This window comes from Thrips palmi, unplaced genomic scaffold (genome assembly GCF_012932325.1).
Source record: "Thrips palmi isolate BJ-2018 unplaced genomic scaffold, TpBJ-2018v1 HiC_scaffold_19, whole genome shotgun sequence".
NCBI lineage: Eukaryota > Metazoa > Arthropoda > Insecta > Thysanoptera > Thripidae > Thrips > Thrips palmi.
The window spans coordinates 7,103,358-7,117,451 of NW_023144628.1; the positions used below are offsets into that span (position 1 = coordinate 7,103,358).

At 63.7% G+C, this 14,094-nt stretch overlaps 1 protein-coding gene across 2 annotated transcripts in view; it reads right to left on the minus strand.

Moving 5' to 3' along the window:
- The window catches only part of LOC117646083, a 96,486-nt gene that overhangs the window by 50,627 nt on the left and 31,765 nt on the right, over positions 1 to 14,094 (minus strand). The window contains exons 1-2 of one of the 2 annotated variants that reach the window (XM_034386767.1): positions 12,896 to 13,264; positions 2,019 to 2,080 (exon numbers count right to left, since the gene is read on the minus strand). In XM_034386767.1, coding sequence (XP_034242658.1) covers positions 2,019 to 2,080; positions 12,896 to 12,923 — 90 coding nt within the window. In that variant the 5' untranslated portion in view covers positions 12,924 to 13,264. Of the gene's footprint in view, positions 1 to 2,018; positions 2,081 to 12,895; positions 13,265 to 14,094 lie in introns of those variants that run through there. The other variant, XM_034386768.1, reaches the window with a different exon arrangement.

Sequence of the window (14,094 nt, forward strand, 5' to 3'; positions counted from 1 at the left end):
GGTGAAAGTCCGCGCCCACACCGCCAAGGGCGCGGCCGGCCCTGCGCCCTGCGCTGCCCTGCCGTGCCCTGCACTGGTAATGACCACACTTACGGCGGCGACATTATGCCCGCTGCTGCCGGAGCAGCGGAGCCCAGCGGGCCGCGCAACAGATAAGCAGGCTTGGCGGCGCTGCGCGGCGCTGCGCGGGGCAATGGTGCGGGTGGTTTAAATTCCGCGCGCTGCAAGTCATCCGCCCCAACGAGGCCGGCATGCAACGAGGGAATGACCGAGGGATCGCGAGCCGCCTTACCGCGCCAGACCCAAATTCCCGTGTGATAAATCGCCGCACCGCCGCGTCGCTCTGTCTCTCTCGCACTCGTGGGGCGTGCCGTCGGCACGGGGGCATGGGGGACGCCCTATGAGTGCGAGAGAGACAGAGCGAGCCGAGGGGCATGCCGGGCAGTGCACCAGTCGCATCGACAGCCCTTCGCCTCGCCTCGCTTCGCCTCGCCACGCACCGATGCCGAGTCCCGTTGCGCATGTATAATTTGAGCAGCACGCCGCGGAAAGGCGACTTGTCCGAGCAGTTTTCTATTTACAAGCCGCCAGTCACACTGCAAAAGCAAAACGCCCAAAGAAGGCAGAAGAAAACTTGAAAAGAAAAGAGAATCACTGCAGCGACGGGAGTAGCAAAACCTTATCATTTTTTTTCCAAAAGACACGCACCTCCCCCACTGCATATGAATGAACACACCAGCCCGGTATCCTAACGGCGGGCAAAAACGCGATGCGCGTTCAACGCGCTAACCACTGACTGCTTTTCAGAGCGTAAAAGGCCCGCTGCACGACGCGCCGCGGCACGCCGGCATACGGACCGAGCCGGCAGCCTGCAGACTGATTCCGAGAGTCGTCTTCGTCACCCTGCCTCTCTCGCACTCATGGGGCGGCCCGTGTAGGTGCGAGGGCGACAGAGCGACGAAAACGACTCAGTCTGCGGGCCTTACGCGCCATTACATTACGCGGGGCTGCGCAGGCTGCGTGCACTCGGTGCACTGCAAGGCACTGCGTGGCAAGGCAGGCGGGGCGATGACTGCAGCCAAATGCCACTCGCTGCCAGCCCCCGCCTGTGCCGCCCGGTCCGCGCGCTGCAGGCCGGGCAGGCCGGGCAGGCCGGGGGTGCAGTGCAAGTATACAGTGCAGGCGCTGAAGGGAGAAAGGCGGCTCCTTCCAGCGGCGTGGCTCTGGTTGGACTGGTGTTGCCGGGGAGGGGGGGGGGCATTTGCCCAATCTGGCGTTCAAATATTCACGCCAAATCTCGATCAGGTACAAATCTTTTAAAATAGGACATAATTTAACATCAAGCGAAGGCACATTACGGAAAAAATACTGCAAAATTAAGCGCAATAAATTCAGAAAATTCCTAGAAAATGGAATCTCGCGACGCTCAAAATACTCCGTTGAAGCTCCTTTACTTCGTAAGGCGTAAATACACAGTACTAGATTGTAAAGTTTTCAGAAAGCTCATCGGCACGAAGAGATCATCATTGCGGTGCCGATCCGTCGATTCGTCACGGAGGTCAGTCCACTACTGCTCCACATCGCCGCCCGCCCCGCCCCGGTGCCCGAGAGGCGAGTGAACTCCACGTCGGCGCGGAGGGCCTCGGCCTCGGCCGCCTCGGCGGGCAGCAGAGCAGCAGAGCGTCCACCTGTGACAGCGAGCCGGGCCGGCTCCGTGCGGCTTCTTCCCCCCTCCTGGCTCCCCGTCCGTCCACCATCCAGCCGCCCTCCCCGACGCCGAGGCGGCCGGGCCGCGACGGACAGCCCCCGTCACGACCCGCGTCCAGCGCCGTCCACCACACTGCAGCGCACTGCAGCGCAGCGCCAACCCGACGGCCATTTAATGCGAAAATAATGAGAGCGTCCTGCTCTGCGTGACAAACACCGTCATCAATGCCGCCGTCGCCGAGCAGGATGAGGAGGACGAAGAGGACGGGGAATAAAAAGACGAAGGGCACGATGTGCTGTGGGGTACTCACCAGTGCAAACAGGAGCGCGGACGTCCTGCAGGGACTCCTCGACGTCCGTGGCGGCGCCATGCCTGCAAGCAACACAGCGAGCGTTAGACATCCGAACTCCGTCAGCGACACAGACACAGATAGACAAACCAATAGATAGAGATAGACCACACAGACAGACAGACAGACAGACAGACAGACAGACAGACAGACAGACAGACAGAGAGACACAGACACACACACACCCTTAGAGAGACTACAGCGCCTGATGCGCGCTTCGGCCCGGTATACGCGTGCCGCCCGAGGGAGATGCTTGCGCACGGGGGAGAGATAGTTGAGGAAGAGTGCACTACGAGGACGGGCGGCGGCGGAGGCAGCGGGACGCGACGGCCCGGTGAGAGTGCAAGTGTTTTGCGCCCCGAGCCCTGCAGCGGGCCTTCTCTGCTGCTCTGCATCACGCGTAGGGACCCTCACTCCGCCACGCCGCGCCACGCCACGCCACGCCCACGCCGCAAAGCGGTGTCCGCTGGCGCCGCTGCCGCTCCCTGACCAGCCGAACGGCGTCCGCGTCCGCGCCGACGCGGTGCACGAGGACTTGCAGTGGGCAGGACGGGCGGGAGGCGGGGCGCGACCGCAAGGCTCCGTGGAGCATGACCATATACAGGTTAGGGACCTTCGGCCGCCGTAGGCCGCCTTAGGCTGCCTTTGGGCCCAGAGTGCACAGTGTACGCAGCACGGCCGGCCAGCCGGGACGCCGGGGCCTGGCCGGGCCCAGCGGCACCGGCCCGCCGCACTGTGGCGGGGGCGGGGGCAGCCCTGACCTAACAGGCGCGCTCCATTTAGTGAGGCAACAAGGGCACCGATATTGGATGATAAAGGCTGCGGCAGGTCAGCCAGCCGTCTGTCTGTCTGCCTGTCTGTCTGTCTGCATGTCCATCCGTTCATGCATCAATCTGTCTATGTCAAAATAATCAACTGGTACAGATTGACCTGGCGGCGGGTCGGCAATGCATCATCAAGGGAGCGGTGCACTCGGCCCGCTCGCCCGGGCCGCCTGGATCACGGCCTGCTGGGAGGCGCGGCAGCGCGTCGTTAACGCTCACCATCGACGGGGCCGTAACACGTAACACGCACGCACACACGCCCGGGTCACCTGTCCCTCTCACTCTGACATCAGGGAAGAGAAAGGTGGGAACAAGGACAAGGTCCCCAGGGAGGGCCGCCGTGCCAGCACCGCCAGCACGCCGCGGGGCGCGGGCCGCGGCAGCGAAAAGAAAAGCCGGCTTGGGCGCGGCGCTGCTGGGAATCGAACCCCCGGGCGGCGCGGCCGGCCGGGCAGGCACGCCGCGCCGTGTGTCCGGGCCGTTCCCTCACGCTCGGCGTCCGCGCCGGAGGCCGGAGGGGGCGGAGCATGGCAGATGACTCGCAGCGAGAGCGTGAGCGCGCATTCGCGGCGCCAAACTCAATTTCGAGCGATGCATGCCATGCATGCCATGCATGCGGTATGCAGATGAGGCCCTTCATCAGCTCGCTCGCGGCGGATCGCGTCCAAACAGGAAACGCGCCCTAACCTGCCTTCACTTGAGCCGCCGCGGTTCTTTCTCGGCCGGCCGGACATGCATAAACAAACACAGACGCGGCATCAAGATGCGCGTCGACCTCACGCATTCCGCTCAAAGACCGGCAGGCCAGTGGCGGTGTGTACACTGCGCGACACGCCGCCGCCGAGTGCCTTCCCACGCGCCTCCCACGCCCCCAAGCAGTGGAGTGGTCCCAGGGCCCGCGGAGACGCCGCTTCCGCCAAGCCCGGCCAAGCCGCGCGATGACAACGCCAGCAGACTCATTCCGAGAGTCGTTTTCGTCGCTCTGTCTCCCTCGCACCCGTGGGGTGTGTCGTGTCGGTGCGAGAGAGACAGAGCGACGAGCCCGCGGCGGCAACACAAGGGCCTAGAGGGCCAAGCCGCGCGCTGCGCCCAGCGGCCATTATTTCAGTCCGCATCAGCATAAGCAAGCAATATTCGCATTCACATTCGCATTCACACTCCACGAGCTCTGACACGCACACGCACGCGCGCACACACACACAGGCTGCTCAGATAGCATGCAGATGCGGAGGGTTTGCAGTAAACATCGCGGGCACCACCCAGCAGCGCCGCGCAGCTCCGCGCACCGGGATGAGATCACACAAAGGTTGTGCCGTGCATGTGAGTGTTCGTGTGTGTGTGTGTGTGAGCGCTAGCCGAGCGGCAAAGACGAGCGCCAGTGTGTGAGTGTGTGTACCCGTTCACCTTGCTTCATATATTACGCGCCGGTTGCACCGTATGACGCGAGGCGGGCAGAGGCCGAGGCGGGCAGCGCTGGCCGGCAGGGCGTCCTGCTGCTGCACTGCTGCTGCACTGCTGCCGGCAAGGCAGCGCTGCGACGCAGACACGCTGTGGCGTCTCTCGGGTCCGGTCTACCCGCGAAGAGCCAGCCAGCAGACGACTTCCGAGAGTCGTCTTCGTCGCTCTGTCTCTCTCGCCCTTATGAGGCGGCGCGTACGGATGCGAGAGGGAAAGAGCGACGAAAACGACTCTCGGAATCAGTCTGCAGCGGCAGAGCCGGGCAGAGCCAGCAGACCTAGACGGCCGTGACCGCCACACGCGGCACGCGGCGGCGACCGGAGGGACCCCGAGGGAAACGGCGAGGAGCCGCGTCCGCGTGGTTCGGCAGGCCGGCAGGCCGCGGGCCCAACGACTCTACGCTTCCCACTGCCGCGACTGCCGCGAGTGGGTGAGTCACGCGAAGCACACACACACACACACACACACACACACACACACACATACAGACACACTTCTTCCTACATAACGCGCGCACGCACACACACACGGCGCCTGAATACAAAAGTATTCGACGGTCCCGCTCGTGACGGGCCTAGCTGTTCCTGCCGCCACGGCACGCACGTCGACGGCGGGCCGGTGGATCTCGCCCGCTCGGCGGCGTCGCCTCGGCGTCGTCGTCATCGTCGTCGTCGGGGACGCCATGCGCACCGGAAGCGGCACGACGTCCGCCACGCTCCGCCACGCCCCGCCGGATGTCTGGAGGGCCCGGCCACCGCCCCCGCCGCGCCGCCGCGCCGGGCGTCGCCACACAGTGGGCCGTGGTCAAAATCCCGGACGCGTTTTGAGCTCCAGAGTCGCTAAATGGGGCTCGAATCGATCGTGTAACCCCACCAATGGATTGCTCTCCGCACGGGCAATCCATTGGTGGGGTCACACGTCTGGTTGGAGTCCTGTAGCTACTCTAGAGCTCAAAACGCGTCTAGAGTTGTGCCCGCCTGCGTCGGTCTTCTGGCCCCTGTGCGGCCTCGCCTCGAGGAGGGTTGTCCGCAGCCAAACAGCGCCGTTACATCCATCTCGTTCTTAATTAAATGACCAAGCAAAGCGCACAGTGAGGTGTGCAACGGGCGACGTGTTGTTCGCCGCGCCGCCGCGCTCCGTGTCAGGGTCCAGCCGCCCAGCCCCCTCCACCGGACGAGACCAAATAGGAAATGCGACTAAGGCCGCTGGGGCGGGGCGGGGCGGGGCGGGGCGGGCTGGCCTTGTCCGCACCACCAGGCGGCACCGGGCTGGGCTGGGCGGACACACGGCGGCCGGCGCGAGTCGGCGCCACACCCGCCACACCCCCCGCCACGCAGCCTCCATTCGCGCCACTCTATTCCCCATAAAAACAGTCCTCGGCTCTCCACACCACTGTGAGACTGCGAACTGCGAGCCATTCGCAGCCGATCGATCAAACTAACTCTCCCCGGCCGCCGCCGCCGCCGCCGCCGCCAGCACCACGCCGACGACGGGACCCCCGCCACGGCCATCGGGCCACCTAGGGCCACGCCGCCGCGCCGGCTTCAGACTGACCTTCGTGGTCACTCGAAGCCTCTTACAATGATTGGCAGACCGAGACAAAACACGACGCAGCGGAAGACGAAGACGGAGACGGCCCGGACGACCGACGCCGACCCCAGCGCCCGAAGGGAGGCCCGAGGGGTCCGCCAGCGCAGTCCGCCACGCGTTTCCTCGGAAAAACAAAGCGCCTCGAATCCAATCTCGGCCGAGCGGCAAAAAGAGGATCGACAAGAGACGGAAACGAGCGGGCGGCGCGCTGGGCCGTGGCATTGTGGTGGCAGAGACGCCGCCGTGGAGGCAGGCCGGGCCGCCGGGCGGCGCTGCAGGCCGGCTGCCTACCCGCACGGCGCTTTGCTCGCGCCCCGCCCTGTGCGTGGCTGCGTCTGGCCGACCCGACCCGACCCGGCCTGCTTGCTCCGAACCGAACGGTGCTGCGTCACTGTCTCCCTCGCGCCCCGACGGGACGCCCCATGAGTGCGAGAGAGAGAGAGAGAGAGCGCCCCGTTGAATGGGCCGGCCTGGCGTGGCCTGGCGACGGACGGCCTTGCCACATCACTGCGACTCCACTTCCCGCCGAATATGGACGCCAAAAGGTCGGCGCCGAGCCGCGCAGGCAGAGCGGGCAGAGCGGGCAGCATTGTTCCAGCGCTCCAGCCCGCCGCGTATGACGTACAGCGGACTGATTCCGAGGGTCGCTTATTCGTCGCTCCGTCTCTCTCGCACCCCTACGGGCCGCCCCAGGAGTGCGAGAGAGACGGAGCGATCCTTCGGAATCGGTCGTCTGGTTAAGGCCCGCGTGGGCGGCCGCAAGGTAAGCTGGGCGTGTGCGCACTGGCGGCTCGGCCGGCTCGGCCAGCTCGGCACACGTGGGTAAGCTCTCGGCGCAAGGACGCGGCGGGGCGGGGCGGGGCGGGGCGGGGCGGGGCGTGCCGTTTTGTTTTGAAAAGCGAGATTACGTTTGCGGTGCCTGGAAGCTGCAGGCAGCCCCGCAAAGAAGACGCCGACTTTAATCCAGACCGGGATTCCAGCCAGATGCCGTTTCCTCCGGGCGACAGTGGAGCTTGCAGTGGAGTGGAGGAAGCAGTTTCTCTGGCGGGAAAAGCGTCCCGCCGCCTGCCAGGCCCAGGCCAGGCCCTGGCCAGGCCTGCCCGCTCTGTCTCTCTCGCACCTGTGAGGGACGCCCCACGAGTGCGAGACGGACAGAGCGGCGAAAACGACTCCCGGAATCGGCCTGCCGGGCTCTGGATGACTCCAGCAGCCGAGCGTTCCGTTCCTTCGTTCCGTCTCCGACGCGGTCTCCGACTCTCCGGTTCGGTTTGACTCGACCGGACTCGGCTCGGGTCCAGTGCCAGTCGGTCGGGTTCTGCTCGCCTCGCTCCGCGCGCCGCGCTCCGCCCCGCTCTGGCCGGCGAGCCATTACGCAACCCAATACGCTATGACGCTACTCCCCGCCACGCCCAGAGTGTCCGCCGGGGCAGCCGGGGCAGCCGGGGCGGCCAGGGCGTCCGCCGCGTCCGCAGCCCAGCACTCGAGCAGGCCGTCGTCCGGCCGGCCGGCCAGGACGCTCACGATTCCGAACTTTCGTCGCTCTGTCTCTGTTCCTTGCGGTTGTCAGGAGTGCCAGAGCGACAGAGACAGAGCGCTGCACGGAGACGGCCTGCTGGATGCTGCCCGCGGTCCGGCAGTTCCAGCGCACGCAAATTACCCCCCTCGACTCCGGCACACTGTGGAGCTCCCCGCGCGCTGACGCACCCCAACGCTCCAGCGAGACGCTCTAGCTCCAGGACGATTGGTCTGCAGCGCTTCGCGCATCACACAAGGCGCCGTAAGCCACGCTCGACGGGCAGCCGCTGCAGCCTGATTCCGAGAGTCGTTCTCGTCGCTCTGTCTCTCCCGCACCTGTAAGGGACGCCCCACGAGTGCGGGAGAGACAGAGCGACGAAAACGACTCTCGGAATCAGTCTGCTGCTGCGCTCCAGCTTTTTGGCGCGGACTGCTGCAGCGGCCCTCAGCCTCAGTCGGCGCGGAGGACTCCAATCACGAAAAAGGAAAAGACGAAAACACACAAAAAAGTAACGACGCTGCTGCGGCCGCTCTGCCCCGCGCCGCTCTGCCCCGCCGTGCTCGCGATGACGGGCGCAGACTGCGCAGTAACGTACAGCGTAATGAATGCTAAGCGCGCTGTCGCTGCGTTTTTGCAGCGTGCCAGCCTCTGGACCTCGGAGCCCTTTCCCCCTTTCTCCATCCCGCGGTTGACGGCGTGCTCCGCGGCGCTCGTTGCTGGGTGGCGGCGGGAGGGTGCACAGTGGGCCAGAAGACCGGTGGAGGCGGCCGAAGTCCCCGACGCGTTTTGAGCTCCAGAGTCGCTAAACAGGACGGGAACCGAACGTGTGACCCCACCAATGGATTGCTCTGCGAACGAGGAATTCGTGGGGACTCTGGAGCTGAAAACGCGTCCGGAGTTTTGGCCGCCTCCGCCAGTCTCCTGGCAAGTCCACTGTGGGGCGGACGGAGGGGTACGCCGCGTCCCGACTCGACTCGCACATTCGCACGCCGGGAGTACACAACTTTACAGCCGCGTCGTCCACGTCGCCCGCGCGTCGCGAAAAAAACAAAAACGTGCACGGAAAAAAAGTCGTCATTTTGAGCCGCAGCAGCGAGCGCTTGCTGCTCGCGCTAGCTAGGCTAGCTGGCGGCCCGACCGCTTAAAAAGGCCCGCTGCTTTAGCTCAGCTGTGTTGTGTTTTGTTTTCGCGTTAAGGCAGCGAGCACAGCCTCGGCGCCATAGGCCAGGCCGTTGGGGCGGGCACCCGGATAATTTTCGCTCGCACACAAAAGAAAATTGGCGGGCTGTTCGTTCGGGCGCCGAGCCAGGCCGAGCCCGGCCGGGCGAAGGGCTGCAGGCAGGCTGCAGCGCAAAGTAGTGCACTTTACAGCGTAGTGGCCACGCCCACGGCTTTACGCCCACCACGTTGGCAACACCGCGGCGGACAGCGCGAGGCTACGCGAGGCGGGGCGGCCTCAGATCGCTGGACGCGACTCTGGGCGCCATTTGAGCTGTCGCGTCTTTAAATCGCTTTGAATTGAGAGGGTGTGCACATTCGTTATTCAAAATATTTTTCTGAAATTCATTTACTTTTTGACCATTTTTGCGAGACCACTGCTCCCAAACTATCAGCGGTCAAAGCCTTCCCGAGGCGGGGCATAAAAGAGTAGGGTCTTCAGAATAGTAAGGCGTCGAGGAAGGCCTTTGACCGCAACTAAATTGGATGCAGTGACCGCTCAAAGTCAGCAAAAACGGTGATTTTCTGAAATTCATTCACTTTTTGACCATTTTTGCGAGACCACTGCTCCCAAACTATCAGCGGTCAAAGCCTTCCCGAGGCGGGGCATGAAAGAGTAGGGTCTTCAGAATAGTAAGGCGTCGAGGAAGGCCTATGACCGCAACTAAATTGGATGCAGTGACCGCTCAAAGTCAGCAAAAACGGTGATTTTCTGAAATTCATTCACTTTTTGACCATTTTCGCGAGACCACTGCTCCCAAACTATCAGCGGTCAAAGCCTTCCCGAGGCGGGGCATGAAAGAGTAGGGTCTTCAGAATAGTAAGGCGTCGAGGAAGGCCTATGACCGCAACTAAATTGGATGCAGTGACCGCTCAAAGTCAGCAAAAACGGTGATTTTCTGAAATTCATTCACTTTTTGACCATTTTCGCGAGACCACTGCTCCCAAACTATCAGCGGTCAAAGCCTTCCCGAGGCGGGGCATAAAAGAGTAGGGTCTTCAGAATAGTAAGGCGTCGAGGAAGGCCTATGACCGCAACTAAATTGGATGCAGTGACCGCTCAAAGTCAGCAAAAACGGTGATTTTCTGAAATTCATTCACTTTTTGACCATTTTCGCGAGACCACTGCTCCCAAACTATCAGCGGTCAAAGCCTTCCCGAGGCGGGGCATAAAAGAGTAGGGTCTTCAGAATAGTAAGGCGTCGAGGAAAGGCCTATGACCGCAACTAAATTTGACGCAGTGGCTGCCCAAAGTCACAGCCAGACACAGATCCGTGCGCTGACACCATCATTCTGCAGCCTGCCGGCCTGCGCAGCCTGCACCATCGCGCTGCTCGCTGCACGTTCAAACAATTCACAGTGAAACGACCGCCAAGGGCAAGGGGGAGGGGGAGGGGAATATCATAATAATTTGGCGCGCTGCGTGGCCGGGCAGTGCCGGGCAGTGCCGGGCAGGCAGGCGATGCATTCCTCGAGTCCGATTCCAAAACAACGTCCCTCTGTCTCTCTCGCACTCCCGGGGGCGTTCCGAGCACTCCGTGCGGGTGCGAGAGAGACAGAGCGACGAGTGCCGGCCTGGCATCGCGTGCCTCTCCAGGCCGGCCGGGATTTAGACGCCAGCTGATGCACCTCGGCGACGCCGCGGCCCCTGCGGTCGCTCCGGACAGGGCAGGCAGAGTAACCGCGTCCGCCGAACGCTCTGCTCCTCGTCGTCGGCGTGGTCCTGGCAGCGCGCCGGCGCCTCCATTAGCTCCCGCGGACTGACTCCGAGAGCCGTTGTCGTCGCTCTGCCTCTCTCGCACTCACGGGGCGTCCCGTACAGGTGCGAGGGAGACAGAGCGGCGAAAACGACTCTCAGTGTGCTGGCACATCCTCGGCCGCGTCGTCGTCGTCGTCCACCTCTACACGCCTCTCGGCGAGGCAAAACGAAATGGCTCGGAAAATAGCAAAGGGTGGCCGCGGCGCGTCGGACGGCAAATGCCAGCCAATGCCAGCGCGGGCAGCACGCCACGCCAGTGTACCCACTGCAAAGCAGCAAAGCACAGGTTTCTCACACGGCCCGCCTAGCTGGCTGCGGCAGGCTGCGCTGGAGTTCGCCGTGCTTACGCCGTGCTTACGCTGTGCGCTCCGCGGGCGGCCAATCAGGCCTAGGCGTTCATGGCGAGCGCCGCGGACGCCGGCGCGGACCCCGGGAGGGAGGCCGGGGGAGGCACTGCACTGTGGGGGCAGTTGCGCCGTGCATCACGGCACCAGCAACCAGAACAACCCTCCCAAAAAAGTGACAAAAAGGTGCATTGAAAATTTTGTTGGGAAAAGGTTTTTAACAGTTGTTGGCAAAAAATTATGAAAGATTGATTGTTGAACAGAAGTGATCGCTATTGAAATTTCTTTTGAAAGAAAATGTATTTTCGTCCGGAAAAATTATTGGAAATTTAAGAAGAATACTGCGCCAGTTTGAGCCTCGGCGGGGAGGCCCAAAGAGCCACAGCGAGGCCGCCGTCAGGCCGCCCTCTGTTCCGTCAGCGCACGGCGGCGCACCGCGGCCGGGTTACCTCCACGGTTACACGGCCCGGCACACCGTGTGTGCCACACACCTGCTGGACCCGGTCCCGGAGTATGGACTTATTGGGTCTGGGGCCGGGTCCGCGGGGCCCGCCGGCCTGCCCGGCCTGCCGGGCCTGCCGGGCCTGCCGGGCTGGACTGGTTTCCGGGAGGTCACGCCGAGGACGGCCCGGGCACGACTTATTGCACCGCGTGCTTGGCCGTGCCTGGCCGTGCTGCAGCGTGCCTCGCCTTGCGTGCGGCCGCGGCGTGCGTGCGTGCGCGCCGCGCGCACAGCGCTGCACAGCGCTGCACGCCGAGCGTGCGTTGCGTGCACACTGCGGAAAGACGCTGAAATTGGCGAGCAATGCCTCATTTGGCGATTACACGTTTTACCGGCAGATTGGCGGCCCGGCCGAGCTGGCAGCCTGGCAGCCCGAGAGGCAGCCGGCCGCACCGCTACGCGCCACTGCCTTGGCGCTCCGCGGGGAAATGCTCCGAATCGCGGTCCGACTCATTCCGAGAGGCTGTTTCGTCGCACAGTGGGCCAGAAGACCGTCTCTCGCGCACCTCTGTGCAGAACACCCCGTGAGTGCGCGAAAGACAGAGCGACGAAAACGACTCTCGGAATCGGTCCGCAGGGGGCCGTCTCCTTCGACCAGTCCTCAACGTATTGGACGGCTCCCGGCCTCCGCGCCAGGCCGCCAGGCTCCGCGCTCCGCGCACACACTACCGCATGGAAATGGCTCGCCACGCCACTGTCCGCGGCCCGCCACGCCGAGGGCCCCGCCGGCCGAACCGGTCGCCACCACAAAGTCGCCTCATTTGTCCCCTATTATCCAGTCCGCCAATAAACATCTTCTGTTTCATTGCGCGGCCTGAGTGGGGTGGGGTGGCCCCGCGGACCGAGAGTCGTTTTCGTCGCTCTGTCTCCCTCGCACCTGTACGGAACGCCCCACGAGTGCGAGAGAGACAGAGACATCGGCCTGCCGGCGGCACGGCGACGATTCCCTGATTTGCAAGACGAGATGCCGCGGCATGCCGAGGGATGGGCCGGCCAGCTAATCGAGTCTCACTTGCGGCCCTTGGGTCCCTTCGGTCCTTGGGTCCCTGGGGACAGCGAACGCGCGTCGGGGACTCGCCTCGCCCTCATCAACGTGCATCGCATCTCGTTTGCCTCCGAGCTCTTCCTCTCTCCTTCTCTTTTTCGTCGTGCAGTGCCGTGGCCGCGTCGACGTGTGACAACCACAATGCGTATGCACAAGAGCACAGACCTACGCGCTCACGCACTCGACACGCACGTCCGTCCCTCGGTCTGTCCGTCCGTCTGTCTGTCCTGTCCGTCCGACCGCCCCGTCTGCCTGTAATTTCTTTTCAACGCTCACTGTGTGGGCAGCCACGTGCACGCAGTGGCACGCAGTCCTTGCATCACTGCTGAAATAATGTGCCCGACCGCTTAAGTGAAACACACCCAGAAAAGGGATTGAGTTAGTTCTCGTTCGCAGAGAGCGTCTTGTCAATAGTCGCTAGAGCTCAGCATCGCTCCACCACTGATAAAACCAAGGCGTAACATTCAGCCTTTCGTGAAGCGAACAAGACCTCATGCACCACACAGTTTCACCACTAAGGGACGAGATCACACTTTTCAGGCGCAGTCACAACATTTTGTAAAGCAATGACCCGGTCCTTACCAGGGCTGATTCGACACTTCTCCGACATCCTGTATCCTTTCCCTCACACCGCATTGGGGTGCTCGGCGGCAAGGTATCCAATCCGCACTAGATGCACTTCACTGCACACCACCACTCGCTCTACCTCACTCACTCTCACACACACGCACTTTTCCACCAAAACACACCACCACACAAACACGAAGTCGTTGTTTTTCGATTTCAGACACTAATCAGCGCACTCACTCATACACACACACACACACACGCGCGCGCGCGCGCGGGCGGGGGAGAGAGACGGAGAGAGGTCCCCGACGGACGCGTGTGGCGGTGCACTCGGTGCACGCGGGCGGGTTCGCGGAGCTCGCTAGCGGCGCGGTGCCGGGCGTCGCGACGGCGTGCTGCTCGCCCGGTCTGCCATCTTGGAGTGGAGCCTGGCCGGCCAGCCGCGGAGCACGGCGCGGAGCACGGCGCGGAGCAGCGCGGCGTCGAGCGGCGCGGCGGTGAAGGGGGCGGGGGGAGCGGCCGGGTACCGCAGGGCTACCAACCTCACGGCGCGGCGGCGCTGCGGCGCTGCCAACACCGACACACCGGACGGCCGCCGGGCCGCGCAGGCTAACGCCCTCCAGCAGCTTGAACGGTGTTCCGCTCTGTCTCTCTCGCACTCGACGGGCGTCTCGTAGGGTTGTGCGAGGGAGAGAGGGAGAGAGAGAGAGAGAGAGAGAGAGAGAGAGAGCAGCGCCGTTCGGAGTGCAAAGGCAGCGCGTTTCGGGAGTAGAGTGGCTGAATCAAAGCTCCTGAACGAACTTGAAACTTCCACAAGTTCGAACAGGCCGTGGCGATGTTTCCGCGCAGTGGCGCAGGCCGGCGCGCAGTGTACTCCAGCCAGGGGGTGTCCGTCCAGGACGACGGCTTCATCGAGCACGACGGGCGCACCGCAGGCCGTGCTGCAGTGTTGCAGTGTATCGGCCGTCACCGCCCGGGCGAACCCGCCCGACCTGTCACCCCGCGGGGCCGCCCGGGCCACCATAACTCTGGCCGGTCCGGAGTGAGTCCTTACTGCCGCCCCGCCCCGCCCCGCCCCACCGGTGTCGATGCGGAGCGCGATAGCGCGAGACGAGTCCCGGAACGCCACAGCAGCCCCCCAGCACACCCTCGGGACGAGGTGATTCCGCGAGGGAAGCCCCGTCGCTCCGTCTCTCTCGCACCCCCACGACACG